Genomic DNA, 17,309 nt, shown 5'->3' on the forward strand with positions numbered 1-17,309 from the left:
GTCAGAGACACCAAGCCTTTTTTACGGAGGACGAGTCGGACCGGCAAAAGAAAACTCGTAGCCTGCGAAGACACCGGAGACAACGCGCTGAGGACCTTCGTAAACAGTGGCGGACAGTGTGTAGCGAGTCAGACAGCGAAGACGAGCACCGCTCTGACGCAAATGTTTATCAGCTCCCAGTCTGTCCTAACGGGACAAGCAGCGGCTGTACGCCTCGTCATGCGGGCAGTCACACGGCAGTGCACACGGACACCGCTATTAGCGGATCCAGTGCTGCAAATGCGGTTGGCCAGCACGCAAGCGTGGCATACACCGGAGCGGTACCGCGGGTAAAGGCCAGGTGCCTCTTGCATTGAGGATTACCTTGTTCACTTTTCGAGAGTGAGTGAGATCAATGGCTGGAGTGACAAACAGCGAGCCGACTACCTGTTGGTGACGCTGAAGGGGCCTGTATTGGAGGTCGTCTGCTCATTGCCGAAGGAGGTACTTTCGTCCTGTGGCGAACTGGTGAAGGCTCTTGAACGTCGTTTTGGAACAGCTAGCCAGCGGATCAGACATCGGGCCGAGTTGACATCTCGAAGAAGGCGTCCGGGCGAGACCGTGGCTGAACTCGGGCAGGCCTTTAGGAGACTGGTCCGACGTGCCTTTCCTGATAGTGGGACGACCTTACAGGAGGACTTTGCTATCGAGATGTTCAAGAATGCCCTGGACGATCTTGAACTGAAGTGCGCCCTTTTTCAGGGAAAACCGTCAACACTGGATGAAGCAGTAGAGATCGTGGCTGAGGCTGAAGCCTGGAGCAAAGCTGAGAACGTTGGACGTTCCAGACCCTTGACAGCAGAGCCCAACGAGGAAAAATCCCTGGGCCCCTCGGGTACGGAAGATGTAGCGGCAATGTTGCGAGAACTGTTGCAAACACAGCGTCGTGGACAACAAGCAAAGAAGGGGGACGATTGGAAGCCAGGATGCTGGAAGTGCGGTAGCCTTGAGCCTTTCCGGGCCCGATGTCCCCACCTAAAGGACGACCAGCAACCGTTAAACAAGGTAAGGCTGGTCTCGGGGCCGGAAGCCCAGCTGTAGATATCCAGAGGCCCAGTGAACCTGAAGTACAGGAAGTTCCACCGCCGGCATGGGTAGCCTCGCTGCCGGCGCAGGCAGCCCCGCAGCCGAGACGGACAGCCTCGCCACCGGTGTTGACGGTCCCACCACCACCTGGTGTTGCCATACGACCGGCATTTTCGCAGTTGGGACTCTATGTCCGGGGAAGACTGTTTGGCTTGGCGGTGAGTTTCTTGATTGACACCGGAGCAACAGAGAGTTTCATTTCTTCCCACCTTTGGGACAGGTTGGATCCGGACATCACACCCGAGCTTTACCCTGCAGATCGCCAGTTCCGTCAGGCGGACGGCAGTGCCTTGCACATTGCCGGACGTACGAAGGTCCAAATCAACCTTGGAGGGACTGAGATACAGCACAACGTGTGGGTTGCTGACGTGAGCGATGACGCCATTCTTGGCCTGGACTTCCTGCGGGAGCATAGGCGCCAGCTGATTGGGGAGGAGGATTGTTTTACTGTTGGCCAGAACACAGTTCCCCACAGAAGTATCCCCAGGAGCCTGTAGTATGTCGAGTACGCTCAGCCGAGAACATTGCTGTACCACCCCAATCTGAAATTCTTCTGGATCGCACAGTGGTTACCGATGGAGGAGAACTGCCAAGTTGGGGTGTGTTGCAGAACCGAGGAACAGCGGCAGCTGATCGTGAGATCCTAGTGGCGAGTGCTCTCGTTGGGACTCAGGGAAACCGCGTTCCAGTAAGGCTCTTAAACTTGTCCTCTGAAGCAGTCATGCTAAGAAAGGAGACTGGTGCAGCTGTCCTCGAACCCGTGGACAGCATTGCAGTGCTGGGACGCGGAGAGCCTGCCCACCAAGGCCCTACAGTGAGTGAAGAACCGGTGCCTGCACATCTGTCTTCACTTTTCGAACGAAGCTGTGGGAAGCTTAAGGCCAACGAGCGGGATAGGCTGGCAGCCATGCTGAGGAAGTTCGGCGACGTGTTTTCAACTGGGGACGGAGATATCGGGCGAACCAGTTTGACAGAGCACCACATCAATACCTCGACTGCCCCACCTGTTCGTCAGAGACCAAGGCGAGTTCCTTTGCACCAACGAGACGTTGCTAACCAGGAGTTAGCTAAGATGATTTCACAAGGGGTCATTGAACCCTCTGAAAGCCCCTGGTGTTCCCCAATTGTCCTCGTAGGGAAGAAGGATGGGTCCACTCGAGTTTGCATTGATTACAGAAAGTTAAACAAGGTAACGACAAAGGATGCTCACCCACTTCCCTGCATCGAAGATAACCTGGACTCGCTTGCAGGGTCTATGTTTTTCTCGACCCTGGATCTTGCCTCTGGTTACTGGCAAGTTAAGGGAGCAAAAGAGGACCGACCGAAGACTGCCTTCAGCACGGGGAGAGGGGGGCTGTACCAATTTGTGACAATCCTATTCGGGTTGTGGAACGCACCCTCCACCTTTGAGCGCCTAATGGAGCGGGTTCTGGCCGGGTTGCAGTGGCAGGTAGCTGTTCTGTACTTGGACGATGTCATTGTGTTCGGCAAGTCCTTCGATGAACACTTGCAAAGGCTTTGTCTGGTGCTGCAGCGCTTCCGTGGTGCTAACCTGAAGCTCAAACCTAAGAAGTAGTGTAAGCTTTTTCAGAGGGAGGTGGAGTTCCTCGGCCATGTGGTGTCACCAGAAGGAGTTACTACTGACCCCGAGAAGGTTCGTGCGGTGCGGGACTGGCCCCAGCCAACAACGGTCACTGATGTCCACACTCTCTTGGCCTGGTGTTGTGTTACCGGCGTTTCATTGAAGGTTTCGCCAGGATTGCACGCCCACTTCATCAAGTTACAGAGAAGGGTAGACCATTTAAGTGGACGGTCGAGTGTCAAGAAGCTTTCGAGGCACTGAAGCATCGCCTTGTCTCATCCCCCATTTTGGCTTATCGTGTCCCAGGGAACGAGTTTATCCTCGACACCGACGCTAGCGGCTTTGCAGTCGGCGCTGTATTGTCACAGGTACAGGAAGGCAGAGAGCTTGTTGTAGCATACGGTAGCAGGGCTCTAACAAAGCAAGAGAGGAACTACTGTGTGACGCGCAAGGAGCTATTGGCCATAGTCTTCTTTGTGAAGAAATACCACCACTACCTGTATGGGGCCCATTTTCGGATCAGGACAGATCACCGACCCCTTAGATGGATGTACAACGTCCGAGACCCCCAAGGGCAGTTGGCAAGATGGCTGCAGAAACTGAGCATCTAAAATTTTTCCATTGAGCACCGTCCTGGTAGTCGACACAGTAACGCCGATGCCATGTCCAGGAAGTGCTTCCCGGATTGTGACCACTGGGGTGGGGAGGAGATCAGTCAAGGCGCCATATTGGATGTAGAATGCTTACGCCAGCCCCGGGGAGACAGACACGGTGCAGTACCATTTAGGCATCGGACCGGTCGGAACTAGAAGCCCCGCCACTGGTGGAGGCAGCTGAACCCTTGAGTTCAGCAGCATCCCCCCTGGCGACGGAAGCCAAACCCCCGGTTGTGGAATATTTGTCTCAAGACCCAACCTTGAGGCCAATTCATCAACCTCAATCGAGGAGACTATAGCTTCTTTTAACCGAAATATCAAGTTCTGGTGGGCTTGCTTCGAGCAGCTGGTGATGTAACAAGGGGCCCTTTGTATCAAGTGGGAGCCAGGCCTTGGTCAACAATTCCAGAACCAGTCCGAGATCAAGATGGAGAGGAGTCCGTTTCGGTGCCGAGTGTGCGGGAAAGCATACGCCGCTGTCTATAACAGACGAAGGCATGAAAAGGCAGCGCACGAGGAGCGGAGCTTCTCTTGCCGCCAGTGTTCGCAGGTGTACAAGCGTGCCGACTACCTAGCCCGACACGCCGGTCACAGCACGGTGGCACCGCCGGTGGAGAGGCTGAAGGAGCAGCGGGCGGTGTCCCAGTCAGACGGGTGGTCACTGTAGAAGAGGAACTACCGTCGGAAGGGAGGCTGTACTTCGGAGGCAGATGGTTTTCCGCAGAACTCACACAGCTGGCCTGAGAGAATGCGAGCCGCCGGAGGAGTTCCGTCAGAGCCCTAGGGTGGACACAGCAACGCAAACGGAGGCCGTACTAATGAGGGAGGAATTCACCACGGTTACACGTGAGACGCTGGAGGAACCATCGGGCCTGCGCACGTACAGGGACACCGAATCAGTCGGCCTCAGTGACTTTGCAGTGGGTAGACCTCGCTGACTGTTGTGTTCTTGTTTGATTTGGGAACCAACTTGGGGCCTAAATCAACGCTAACCAACATTCTCGTGGACACCCAGGTAGGCCTAAGCCTTTTGAAAATGAGTGAACATTAATGTTGTTGTTTTTGTAATGATTGTTTGACTCAATTTCTGTGTTTCTTCTAATTGTGTACATAATTCTCCTTTTAATCAAGACAGTCGTTTTTCTAAATTTAATGAAATCTTAGAAATGTGCCCTTTTCTGGAGAATAGGCTTTTTTCGTAGAAGCGGGTAATGTAACGGACATTTGTATAGCCTTTTTCATGTTTTATTGCCATGTTAATCTTTCGTACGCCGCCGGCGGCGCTGAGGGCCGCCGGTGGAGTGCCCTTACCTGTTTCTCTTGTGCTGGGTGCGCACCGGAAATTGGTTTCTATTTTGGGGCGTTGTGGTTTGGCGGGCGCGGGAGGGAAATTGGAAAAGTGCCTGGGCGGCCTTAGAAATTGTAACACATTGTGATACATGCTGTGTTTTGTTGAGCTCGAGTATCACGTAGGCAGTAGTTGTTGTTCTGACGGTCGTGTGGAAGGTCATGCACCGAGTTTTGTGAATAAAACAAATAAATTCTTTTTGGAAGTCCTGTATCTGTCCCCCTCTTTTGCGTTACCGGGTTTTGAGGGACAATAGCACCCAGGTCTACGCTACAATACCTTTCATATGCAAAGATAACATTCTGTCTGAATATCAGTTTAGCTTTAGAAGTAATCACTCCACTGACTCAGAGACATTTTATCTGGTTATCAAGTTTTGTAATGATGTAGATAAAAATCACTTCTCCACGGGCCTGTTTTTGGACTTGCAAAAGCATTTGATACCGTTAACCATGATATTTTGATCCGTAAAATAGAACATTATGTCATCCAAGGAATAACGCTGGACTGTTTAAAAGTTACTTACGTGGTAGATCACATTATAAGTTGTTTTAATTCCTTAAAATCTATAGAATTGCCAATTACCTGTCTTGTCCCACAGGGCTCTGTATTTAGTCCCTTATTATTTCCAGTGTACATGATTGACATCTGCAGTAATTCATTTGCAGATGACGCAAGCTTATTATATTCTGACAAACGTGCGGACTTAACGGTTCAGATCTTCAACGCCAAGCTCCTGAAAATCCTCTTTTTTTTGGCTATTGGCCAACAAATAATGCGTAAATGTACTTAAATCAAATAACAATAATAATAAATGATAATAATTAATATAGCGTCACCTAAAACTAAATTGTCAGTGACGCTTCACATTCAAAATACTAGTTAAAATACAATAAAAATGAGCAAAATATTACAACTACACGCAATATACCGTACACATTAAACCTTTAACAAAACATCCCCTCATATTTTGTGCTAGCCAGTACAAATACACTCAGTTTTTCCCTTTAATTTTCTGTGGAACTACTCGGGATGAAAATCTAACTTGGAAAAAGCACTTTGGCGACATTACAGCTAAAATAGAAATGTTGGTATTATGAACCGTCTAAAATATTTTCTACCCAGTAGGTATTGTATAACTTTTTTATTTTACCATATTTGAATTTCTCTATACTGTGAATTGGGTAGTCCGACTCCTACATGTAACCGACTGCTCACTCTGCAGAGACAAGCAGTGAGTAGAGGGTAATTGCAAAAAGTGGGTTTTTTGAACACGTTGGTCCCATTATTTGCTCATTTGAAACTATTAAAACTCACCGCCTTGTATTATCTCCTACATGCAGGATTTAGACTACCGTGACGGCTTCCAGTGGCATCTTTTACCTGCTGCTTTCGCCCCTTTCCCATCGCTGCAGGGCTTTTAGTTTTAAGATGGTTGGTTGAAGATTGTGGACGTGTCCTTCAGCCTGCGCTGGGGAGTTTTAAGGTGAAGTGCAGCGTGCGCAAACTGGCCCCACCCTTGAAGCTGAGACTGTGACAGCGAGGTCCTTGGGCCGTAGGCTTGATGTAGGAGTTTCCTTCTCCTAGGCGAGTTGCCAACCATGGCTGACGAGCCCCTCCTACCTTTGGGTTTATTATCGGAGTTCTCCTTGGTGGGCAGCCGGCCAAGGCTGACGAGCCCCACCCGCCCAGAGCAAGCCTGGTTATACTGCGCCAAGCTCCCGCAATCGCCCTCTCCTTTCGGTTGGGATTCAGGGGGTACCACGTAGAGGTTGGAGTAGGACTCGGGGTCTGCACCACTCAGTATATATTTTGGGTCCAGTATGGAGCTCACCCATACCAGCATCCGGTGACTATGTTGACCCCACTTACCCCCAAATATGATAATGCCACACAAAGGACAGGGCACCTAACAAACTTGATATTTAAATGATGTATCAGACCCTTTGTGCGCCTATATCAAACGTAGTAAGAAAGAAATGGGTTTTGAACTCAACAAGATGTTGTTGTACAATTAAGGCCAAACTGGTTTAAATTTTTTAGATCAGAGAGACGTGACACTTTACTGCAGTTTATTCCCTTATTCGGATATTTAAGAGAAAATAATTACGTGCTATTATTTTGATACCAATGGTTTTAATAACAGCATAAATCTTTACCATTTCATGGTGGGCATACTGGGTTCATTTTGTGTCTGCATGGTTTAATTTATAAGCGTCAGACAGATGTGGAAGCCGAATCATTCAGTGACCGGTACATCTTTGACCAAGTGACCGTTCCGTATGTTATTAACGACAGACTACCTTACAGTGAACCATCCTCAGTCGTCTTGGCTTCGGTCAAAGGCCACACATAAAAATTCACTCCATGCATAGAATAAACAATTTTTGTATACAGGTATGCTGCAAGACCCCTTACTAATCACATGCCCCAAAGCAAGTGATTATCTTTATAACCAAGACGAAATTGACATGCACAGCAACTCGGTTACTGAAGTAAAAGTCACACACAAAAGCCTTTTTTCCTTTTTTCCTTTTTTTTTCTTTTTTGTATTGTTCTCCTCTGTGGTCAATGAACCCTTGGGTCGCCTGGCCACTCAGCCCGGTCGCCGGCTGCGCCGCTCGAGCGTAATTTGGCCAGGGCCTGGATCTGTTTGGGTGGAAATGTACCGCCTGTTACGACGAGAACAAGGGAGGCTGAAAGGAATGGTACGCCCGCGAAAGATAATTGTGGCGCTACCTACTTGCAGCTGGTTGATTCCTCCACTCGCTTCCTCCACGCGTGAGGCACCCGAATGAACACGGTACTAATGCAAAACATTTAGACAATAGGCAAGGAGGGGTGTGAGGATCCATCGCGCACCCCCTTGCCCTGCCGAGCTACACTGTATTCACATGAATTGTTTAGTCACACCAGTACCCAATCCTTAAACGCACAGTCTAAATGGAAGCTCACAGTTTTCTATAAATTAACTAAATACTTGTACAAAAGTTGTAGCAATCAACTCGATTTGAACTCCTCGGCAGCTCGGTTCAGACTGACCAATTTTCCCAATTGTAACATTATTTAATTCCCTCCCTTTTCCTGTTTTCACACTCCTAAACACACCATCTTAGCACAAAATGCAAAATGATGGTCTACAATAACCACTTCAACCTTTCTTCCAATTATTAGTTTTATCATTACTCTGGATATTGTCCAAAGCCCCCCCTTTCCAATTATGGCAATCTTATTAGTTCAGTTACCCACTTTACACAACATAATTTACTCATTGAAAACATGCTGTCAAATCCTCTGACAGTTACACAAATACTCCTTTGTTCTGTATCCCCGGTTGAACACCGTGACTTGACGGCCCCTGGTTTCCCAACTACCGAACCTACCCCAGGCCATTTCTCTGGAGTTTAAAAAGATCACCAGACATTCGCATTACAGTATTTTAAATGTTCAAAATAGTCAAAACATCAAAAAAGTCACATTTTACAGAGATTTAAACTGATAAAAACTGCAATCTGTTTTATGCAAAAATCATTTTGCCCTTTTCAGAACCAAACTCTGCAAAGCGAAGCGGATATGTCACCAACGAACGACTTGAAGTAAATCTAATGTATCCCAGAAATCCTTGCAGGATGTCATTGGGACCGGGGATTCCCCAACAAGTGCCGCTCATGCGTGAGAACTGTTGAGTGTGATGGTTGCGTTGAGCTGTCCGGAGAATGGTGAGACTAAGAAAATAAGAAATGTTTAAATTTATACAATGATTTAGACAGTTTAAGTGCTTCGAATCAATGCAGAATTCTTGCTGCCCGAATGATGATCCTCATAATCACAGAAATTACCCCAGAACTGTGGGGTCCGACGTCCGCCCCGCGCTCCCACAAGTCTAAACGTTACACCATGCGAATTACCCACAAAAAGAAACCAATTATGGCAGATTACAAGTTTTGGGATACGACACTACAAGCAGTCACCAACCACACTTAGCCTACTTAGGAGGTGGGATTAAATTAATTAAGCCTGGCAACTCGTATTCAAAGTATTACAGCGAAAGCTAATCAAATTCTAGGTCTGCTATGTACAGCCGTTCTTCTGAAGTAAAAGCGAGGGCTTGCAAAACGCTAGTCAGACCTCATCTAGAGTACTGTTCATCAGTCTAGGATCCTCATCACAAGGAACATAAATTACAGCTGGAAGGGGTTCAACGATGATCTGCCAGATTTGTCTCTAACAACAACACAAAGAGGGAGAGCGTCACCAAAAAGCTGTCCTAACTGGAATAAGAGCCCTTGGAACATCATAGAGTAGCCCCGAGATTGACTCTCCTCTAAAATTCTGTCAACTAAATCGTTGCCCTCAATACGGAGTTATACCAGGCCAAACCAAACCATTCTACAAGACAACACGTAGCAATCTCCTTCATCAAGCCATCCGCACATAAAGAATGCTACAAGTTCTCAGTATTGCCAAGAACCTTTGTAGAATGGAATAAATTTCTACCGGAAATACGTCATACACCAAGCATTGTAATTTTCCAGTCAAAACTTCAATCTCTCAATATGATATCATGGGGGGGGCTCACTTCGTGCCTGCATATTACATCCCTGATAAGGAGATTATGCAGTATTCGACCAGAACCACATGTCCCACGAACGAAGTGGGCGGACGTCGGACCCCACAGTTTTGGGGGTACACAGAAATGTGGTTTAATAAAAGGGAAGATCTGGTTGTTTACCATGTTTACATCAGATTATGATGAATGTTCAATTACTACACCCACCTGCACTCTCCTGCTTTTTACGTGGAGCCTAGCCACTGAGTTTTGGTAACTCAGTCTGGCTTTGAATACAAGAGGGATTAGCTGGGCTATAGCGCCTTTTTCAAGTTTCATGTGCGTATGTTCAGGAAATATAACACGGAGAAGAAATTTGCGACACCAATGTTGCATTACATTCAGCAAATGTATGTTCGTAAATGTTATTGTTGTAGACAATTTGTTCCTCTCTAGCTTTGTTCACTTACTTGCGCTGGGGCACTAAAATCAACATGGCGAGGGAACGAGGGAATTGGCTTATTATGGGGAGCAATACGTACGGTACTGAAAAACTGCTAGTCACTGCTCTCTGTGACTTGCATTTCTGTAAGTAAGCAGGATGTAGATCTATCCATATCTGTTAAGCAAAAGTTCTTATTGAAAAATACATGTAGAAACCAAGAAAGTAAACTTTGGGGGTTGTACTCCAGCATTTCCATTTATGGTGTGCAGATGAGTTACCTTTAGAAAAGCAAGAGAGATTCCCCCCCCCCCCCCGTGCGTGAGGCTGTTGAAATTTGGCTCCAGGGGGCTACAGTTTTTTAATGGCAAGGGGATTGGAAAAACAACTCAAAGGTGCAGTGATCTCATGAAGTTACTAGCTAGTATGCAGCAAGTTGTAATTTCAACTATTAAGTTTCCATCTTTTTTCCAAATCTTACAGATCTAAAATCAGTCACAGAGTGTACAGCAGATATGGAGACGTCCCTGTCACCTAATCTTTCAGTCAATGAGAAAGACATCAGCAGAATGGGTCTAGTGTCTGGTCTGATCAACAATGAAAAAATTACACCAGGTGCCTACCCCCAGCCATGCTCTACCCCAAACCAGACTGTGTCTCTGCTGCATTTTAGGTCAAAGGATTGAAGAATAGTTCTTACAGAATGTTATTAACAAAACGATACGTCAAGACCTCAGTCAAAGTCAAACAATAATTATTTAATATGTCTTTTTATCTGATTTTAACATTTATGTACATTAACTGATTATACGTTCATGTCTTGAGACCAAACATAAAGGATACTCCGTAGGAAGATTTAAATAAAAACTAATAAACTCCGATAATTTTTATGCAATCTACATGGGATAAAGAAGCAATCTCCTCGCAGTTTATTAATTTGTAAAAGTTTGTGGTGATGAAAAATCTTTCTTAAAGTTTTCCAAACAGCACAGTTGAAATGATTGAGACTTTAGAATGAAAACAGACACTCTGCTTTCATATTGTTTTCTTTATTGGCAGATGACAAGAAAACCTCTTCTGACTTCCCAAGCAGTATCAGTGGTGATTTGCCTAGATGCATCAGTTTTGATTGTGGTAACATTAAGTGCTACAACTATGGTGAGTTAACTTACCAGATAAGAAGCCAGAAATTAACTCAAGCATAAGTTATATGCACCATGCATGATTGTCTCCCTTGATTTATATTTCTTTTACATGAAACGTGGATTTTGAGCATTGTGTCTCTGCATCATAACATAGACTATAGCATGGGCCTAAAACACTACTGGTTTATTTTTACGACTAACACTTTTGGACAATATTGTATTTGAGTCTATCACAACCCTTTCACAAGTCCCTTTACAAGTCCAATCACAAGTCCCTTCACAAGGCCAGTCATAAGTAACAGTGAACAAAGACAAAGGATTATTTTTGTCACAGCTCATTTGAATAGCTTGTGAATTGGCTTAAGACTGGATGACTTGTGATGGACTTACAGGGACTTATGATGGGCTCAAATACAACACTGCTTTGGACCCCTATTCTGTAGTACTGTAGTTGAGTCCATCACAAGTCCTTTCACAAAACCAGTTATATGTATCAGAACAGTGACAAAGGGATACCTGTGACTTATAGCTTCATGGGACTGTATCATTTGTTCGGTAAAATGGACTTATATTGATTTGCAGAAACTTGCAGTAGCCTTGACTGCAACACCACCCCATGGATTGTCAAGTTGTAAATTTGTACACTTTACTCAACCATCTGACAGAAGGAATACTTGCAATGTTGGGATCAGTTGACTTTCAGTGTGGGCTACGTGATATAAGTGGCACTGTTTTACGGTTTGCAAGACCGTCTCAAGTCTACTCACAAATTCCGTTACCAGTAAGAGGGCTGAACAGTGACAAAGGAATGTATTTGTCACATTTCATTTATCATAGTTTGTTTGACTTCAGATTTTATTACTTTCATTGGGCTTATGAGGACTGGTCATGGACTAGACACAACGCTGATGGTTTGTGCCAAGCAAGAGAAGCTATCTAGGACAAGGCAGTCATAATGTTTCTTGTGAAAGCATTTTTTTAGTTTGAGAAAAAATTGATACATGAATGATTTTTCTTTAAGGTATGTCAACGAAATTCAAGTTAATAAAAAATGGAATGGAGCTCAAAGATGTGACTAGGAATGCATTTCGCCTGATGCATGAGATGGTAACACAGCATGGCCGGTCTCGTCTGGTTGGACTCTTGTCAGATGTCTTCACAGCCTGTGATGCATTGCTTGATAGGGTACAGCTCGGATGTGTTAAGTTCGTACTACGGTTCAACACTCGGGAGGGGCTGCAGAAGCTGTGGGATATGTACTCATCCGGGGAGCTCGCTGAGAGGATGACGAGGGCTCTTGTCACTGATGAACTTGTGCCTGGTGACAAGACCGACATAGCTATTCTGCCGTCGATTGACCAGAGTGACTTTGAGGCAGGCATGAAGTTTTTTGATGAACTGGAACAAGCTGAAAAAGAAGGTACCCACCACTGTAGTAGATTGATCCGTTAACCTCACATTCATGACATTTCAACTAATTTCAACTGTTCACACAAACGTCTAATGTGCGTGGAATTTCATATACTGCAATGCAGTGTGGCAATCAGTGCTGCTCATGGAGGCATTGGAACCTGCAGTGTGGCATACATAAAAGAGGAGCACCTGTTGCTATACCCAGATGGGTAGGGTATAGTGAGTCCATGGTCCAAATACCTTAGAATAAGACAGGCCTCATGAACTCACCTGTTTGTAATGGATTGTAACTGAATGCCAGAAGACAGAACTACATGTATCACCCATGAACCACTATCACACATAAAAGTTGCACAAATGGCTTGGCAGCCATCTTCCCTATCACAGCTTTTGTTATAGAGGATATGCACACATGTACTCATGTGTGTCTTTATGGAACAAAAACACTGACCGGGAAGATAGCTGTTATACACAACTCTGTTTGGTGTTTCAGAGTGATTTCATATCCTTTCCTGAGAGAATAGGTCTGATGTAGCACGTTATTGAAAGCCCTCAACATAACACAGAGCTGCATGAGCCAGAAATGGAAATGAAAGCTGGAGTTGAAATTGTGGGTTGGAAATTGGGCCAAGCATTTAGTTATATTTTAACTTTAGTAGCAGAGGAAGAGAGACGCCAATTGGAAACTGAGAAGGTGACATTACCTGAAGACCAGGGGAGTGTTGGATCAGACCAAAACCAACCTGGCACCTCAGAGATGAGCAAGGAACAAGCAGCAGACACAGCTGAAGGTAATGATTGTTAGACTTATGGTGATTGCGATTCATAAAAAGTGACAAACCAAAATTCATTACAGATGTGTCAGACAACCCCTCAAATAATTGATATATTTGGATCTTTTTAATCAGTTAATGTAAATATCCAAGAAACTGCTGAGGTTCTTGTTAGTTTAAGTATGTTTGAGCATTGTCTAGTTTAATACTCCTTCTTGTAACTATGTTTCCCAAGTCAAGTCCCAAGTCATTATTTCAAGCCTTTGGTCCATTGGCATTTGTACACTTCTTCCAACATCGTTTATATACTTCCTCAGTGAACTATCTGCATAATTTTAATTCGTCACAATACGCTGATACTTCTAATGATAAACCGTACAATGAAACAGGGGTTTGCACACATGTAGTCAATTTTACCTTTGTGTTTATTAAACAAAAGTTATTTGTGAAAACATGTCAAATTTGTCTGAGTAAAGTTCCAAGTAATTTTTCCCCTGAGTCAAGTCAAGTCTTAAGGCAAAATAGCAACAATCAAGACCGAGTCTGTAATTGAAGTCACTAGATATGAAAAATGTAGCTGCAACAAATTTGTCTTTGACGTAAATTTTCTGCAACTTTGTACTCTTCTTCAATGTATGAAACTCCTTTACATTCCCATTTACTTAAATGCATTGAAAAGTGCACCATTCATTTTTAAACACTTGAAATTATCTATGCTTTAATGGACAACTGAGGGCGCTGTTGTGATGTCATCCAGGGAAGACATAGTTCAGTGCATACATGTAGGTTTTTCTTTTCAAATTGTGAACCAAGACGTTACAAACATTTCTGAGAAAGGGACTGGTGTTTGCTCATTGCATTGCACATAAATAACAACCAATCAGCAAAGAAGAGAAAATATAGTCCAGCAAAATCTGCAACAATGTGCACAAGCCAATGCGACATTGAGGCTGGGATGTCATCACAACGTTTTGCTTTTGAATATGGAAACCAGTATTGAACCTATACCCTTTGAAATAGTGAAACAAAGTAATGTTTTTTAAGCTAACCAAGCAAAAGTAATGAGAAATACACAATTAGCAAGATTCTGCTTGGATTTTGCTGGGATCCAAACATCAAACCCTCTGTTTGGATTTCCAATGACAAAATCAATAATGTTACAGAATGACGATTTTATCATTTCCTTTGTTTTGAGGTCATATCAGTGTCCCGATGGAAGGCTAAACTAACATTTTTCACTGTTGTTTATCTTCTCTAGATCCTATGGATAATTCTGATGGGTGATAAAACGCTTCTTGGCATATCAACACTTCACTGTTTGTAATTCAAAGAAATGTCATCGCAAAAGAAAGTGCCCTTATTTTCCTCAGCGGTTGCTATGATTCTTGAAATGATCGAGCTGCCAACTAGTGGTAACAAAAAACCAAAATCAGTTCTTAATATAAACACTTTTCAGATACGTTTGACATATAAGAATACCAAACTTAAAGAAAAGTGTGGAAAAACAATAATATATTCAATCAATTTTCAGTAAAAAGAACAAGTATGTTGTAGCGTGTCCTACTGATAGGGTTCTGACGCTTACACAGACACACACAGCTAACCACAAATCGCCGTTCTGGCCAAGAAACGTTGGTTTTATTTCTTTTACGTTGCAACACTGTGTCAATCCAAAGCTCTAGACATGAGGCGTCTAGGCGGGGACTGCGCAGGCACGAGGCGGGAAAACCGTGGGCCGTTCGCATACCAGCGGAGGCAGGCAGCTAGCTCCTTGCGGGTCCGAACTGGCGCCCCCACCGGCCGGACCTGCTGGCGCTACAATATGTATACCATTATTCAGTTCTACTGTTGGGGAAATACATTCACCTCAACTATTCGTTTTAATACGTTTGTAGTACTTTTTTCCGTGTTGGTAGTTTGGTACTTTTCAACTATGCTTTACAAGTACAAAAATCATGATAAAAGATTATTTAAGCGGGAAAGTAAAGTGTCATTCTTGATCAGATTAAGTTGGCTGAGGGTTTGAAAGGTTGAGATGTCCCATGAATTAATGTACATGAACTATTTTTTACCACTCGGTTTCAGAAAGATGAACATCATTGGCAATATGTAATTGCTTCCCTGTTATGTGTAGTGACTTTGATGTGAAAATTAGTCATGTTTGGAAGCATATCGGTCAGCGGCTTATTCAGGTTTTGGTACCAGGTGGCAAATTCAAAAGCGAATGCGGTAATGTTGGGGGAGAAAAATATCAAAGCCTTACTAACAGTCCTGACATGCTTGCTTTTATTTTGTGGTGTTGTTTTCTTAGGGTTTTGGTGCAATATTATATAAATAAATATTTGACATATAAACATGGAAAAGTGGGGGGGGGGAATCTGTCGGGGGCAATTTCCCCCGTCACCCCTCACTCCCAGCTTGATCCACCACTAATATTGATGGGATGGAATGTTTCTTTGTAATGATACCATATTATATTTAGATCATTATATTACAAGTAGAATCCCTGGAATTTGAAAGTACTAAAGTTTTTCTGTCGGGGGCAATTTCCCCCGTCACCCCTCACTCCCAGCTTGATCCACCACTGATATTGATGGGATGGAATGTTTCTTTGTAATGATACCATATTATATTTAGATCATTATATTACAAGTAGAATCCCTGGAATTTGAAAGTACTAAAGTTTTTCCATAAAGATGTTTATTGTCATTAAAGGACTACTTTGTTTTAACTTTAATTTCTGTACTTCGGGTGTTACTTCTTTGCAAAAGGCAGCCACGGCAGCATATGTTTCCATCCAAGAAGAACTAAAATAAAGTTTAGTCCATAACAGGCTTTGTAATTAGCTTGGAATGCAATAATGAAACTTGCTAACTCTAATGGAATGAATTTTCTGCCCCCATTTTCTCTTGAAATCCTAATTCCCCCAGAATCAGGTCATACATTTTCTTAAATGTGTGGGTTGCTTGGCAACGCGTGTGGACAGGTTGGTATAGCAGAACTTGCAACCAACCACTAGAGTTCTTGATGAGGAGAAGCAGATAAATTCAGTAGCCAGTGATCTTCCACTTCACTCGACTGCTGGACTGAACTGAGACTCTGTTCTATTGTCTGTGATTTTTCCTTCCATCGAATTTGCCATACTTACAAATTCGCCCCTGTCCTGCTCTAGGCAAGGACATCACCAGAGTAAGCCTGTTGAGCTGCACATGCATATGCTGCTGGACAGCGGGTGGCTCGGACCTGAGCCACATGAACTCTACGTTCCAACACCTGACTTAGTCAAAGGAAAGGAGAGACCGTGCATTTGAACCCTGAACAGCATCTGCACTTAGCCTGACACATCTTTGTCATCCCTTCAAGCCCCGTTACTGCAAGTCCTTATCGTCACCAGATCTACAGCTACAATGATGTGCTTGCGAAGTCAAGACAAACCAAGTCAAGTCATCCCCAACTTCAAAGCACAGATCCGATCACAGATCGTCTTCAAGCTAGACCCTTAATTATTTTCCTTGATTTTTCTCTTTTTTAAATGTGATCTCTAAAGTGAGAAATTTGTACTTGTCGTACTCTTTTCACTATCTTAAACAAATCAATTCTCACTGGTTGGCTGATAATAAAAAGGCATACTAGTAAACCAATAATGCAGGCAGGTGTTATGATTCTCATATTTATGCCCGCTAGATGTTGATCGAAATGTAATGTAGTAAATAAACATCGCCTAGATTTGCTCTTACTAGGAAAGACTTTCTTTGTTCACAGCATGCGGTGTTATGATTTTTTATGACTTAACACGTACTAAAAATTATGTGTGTATCATCCCGATAACAGTTTGCACGGTCGCAAATTAAGTCCCGTTTTATTGCTCAGATAAAATTGTTGTCATACTTAATTGTTGGAAGTCACTCGTCGATTTTTATATTACTTTATTGTCTCCATAGTAGACTGCGACTGATGCAGAGATTGCAGAGGGGGTTCTAAAAAGCAACGGAGGAGACGTGGAACTTTGAATTCCATTCTGAAGATGCAGTGCTGCGTGCGTGAAAATTACGTGTATAGGCCTATGCTAGCCTACTTTTTCAACGCAGAATTTATATTGCAGAGACAAAAATAACCAATGAGTGTTTTAATTTACGCTACTGGTGGTCAAGAACGAAAAATTGACAACATTACCTAAAAATTACCCACCATCCATTCCCCCCCCCCATAAAAAAGGCACATGATAATCTCGGGGGACCCTGCGATTACAACACGACCCTAGCCAGCTGAGGCTACT

General features: G+C 44.1%; 2 protein-coding genes across 4 annotated transcripts; both read left to right on the forward strand.

The window, feature by feature from the left end:
- The first annotated feature begins 3,758 nt into the window (after window positions 1-3,758).
- On the forward strand, window positions 3,759-6,897 carry LOC147800738 (vascular endothelial zinc finger 1-like). Its single transcript, XM_087142236.1, has 2 exons — window positions 3,759-4,378; window positions 6,055-6,897. The coding sequence occupies exon 1, from the start codon at window positions 3,791-3,793 to the stop codon at window positions 4,028-4,030; it is 240 nt and encodes a 79-aa protein (XP_086998362.1). The 5' UTR covers window positions 3,759-3,790; the 3' UTR covers window positions 4,031-4,378; window positions 6,055-6,897.
- Window positions 6,898-7,269: 372 nt separating this feature from the next.
- Window positions 7,270-16,677, forward strand: LOC110980537 (uncharacterized). 3 transcript variants are annotated; one of them, XM_022237327.2, is made up of 7 exons: window positions 7,270-7,514; window positions 8,258-8,430; window positions 10,186-10,375; window positions 10,762-10,860; window positions 11,869-12,267; window positions 12,917-13,051; window positions 14,292-16,677. In XM_022237327.2, exons 3-7 carry the CDS (start codon window positions 10,300-10,302, stop codon window positions 14,315-14,317), a joined length of 735 nt encoding a protein of 244 aa, XP_022093019.2. In that variant the 5' UTR covers window positions 7,270-7,514; window positions 8,258-8,430; window positions 10,186-10,299; the 3' UTR covers window positions 14,318-16,677. The 3 variants fall into 3 exon arrangements, with proteins under 3 accessions (XP_022093019.2, XP_022093016.2, XP_022093018.2); XM_022237324.2 differs by having other exon boundaries at window positions 7,281-7,514; window positions 10,186-10,317; XM_022237326.2 differs by having other exon boundaries at window positions 7,281-7,514; window positions 10,186-10,317; window positions 12,920-13,051.
- The last annotated feature ends 632 nt before the right edge of the window (window positions 16,678-17,309 follow it).

This window comes from Acanthaster planci, linkage group LG01 (assembly GCF_054643075.1).
Source record: "Acanthaster planci isolate LZ-2023a linkage group LG01, COTS_SCS, whole genome shotgun sequence".
NCBI classification, from domain to species: Eukaryota; Metazoa; Echinodermata; class Asteroidea; order Valvatida; family Acanthasteridae; genus Acanthaster; species Acanthaster planci.

Coding starts and splice junctions, on each gene's coding strand:
- LOC110980537 (XM_022237324.2), top strand. CDS start 8,403: ATGGTTGCGTTGAGCTGTCCGGAGAATG. Junction 8,431..10,185: donor GTTGAGCTGTCCGGAGAATG/GTGAGACTAAGA, acceptor CAAATCTTACAG/ATCTAAAATCAGTCACAGAG. Junction 13,052..14,291: donor AGCAGCAGACACAGCTGAAG/GTAATGATTGTT, acceptor TATCTTCTCTAG/ATCCTATGGATAATTCTGAT.
- LOC147800738 (XM_087142236.1), top strand. CDS start 3,791: ATGGAGAGGAGTCCGTTTCGGTGCCGAGTGTGCGGGAAAGCATACGCC.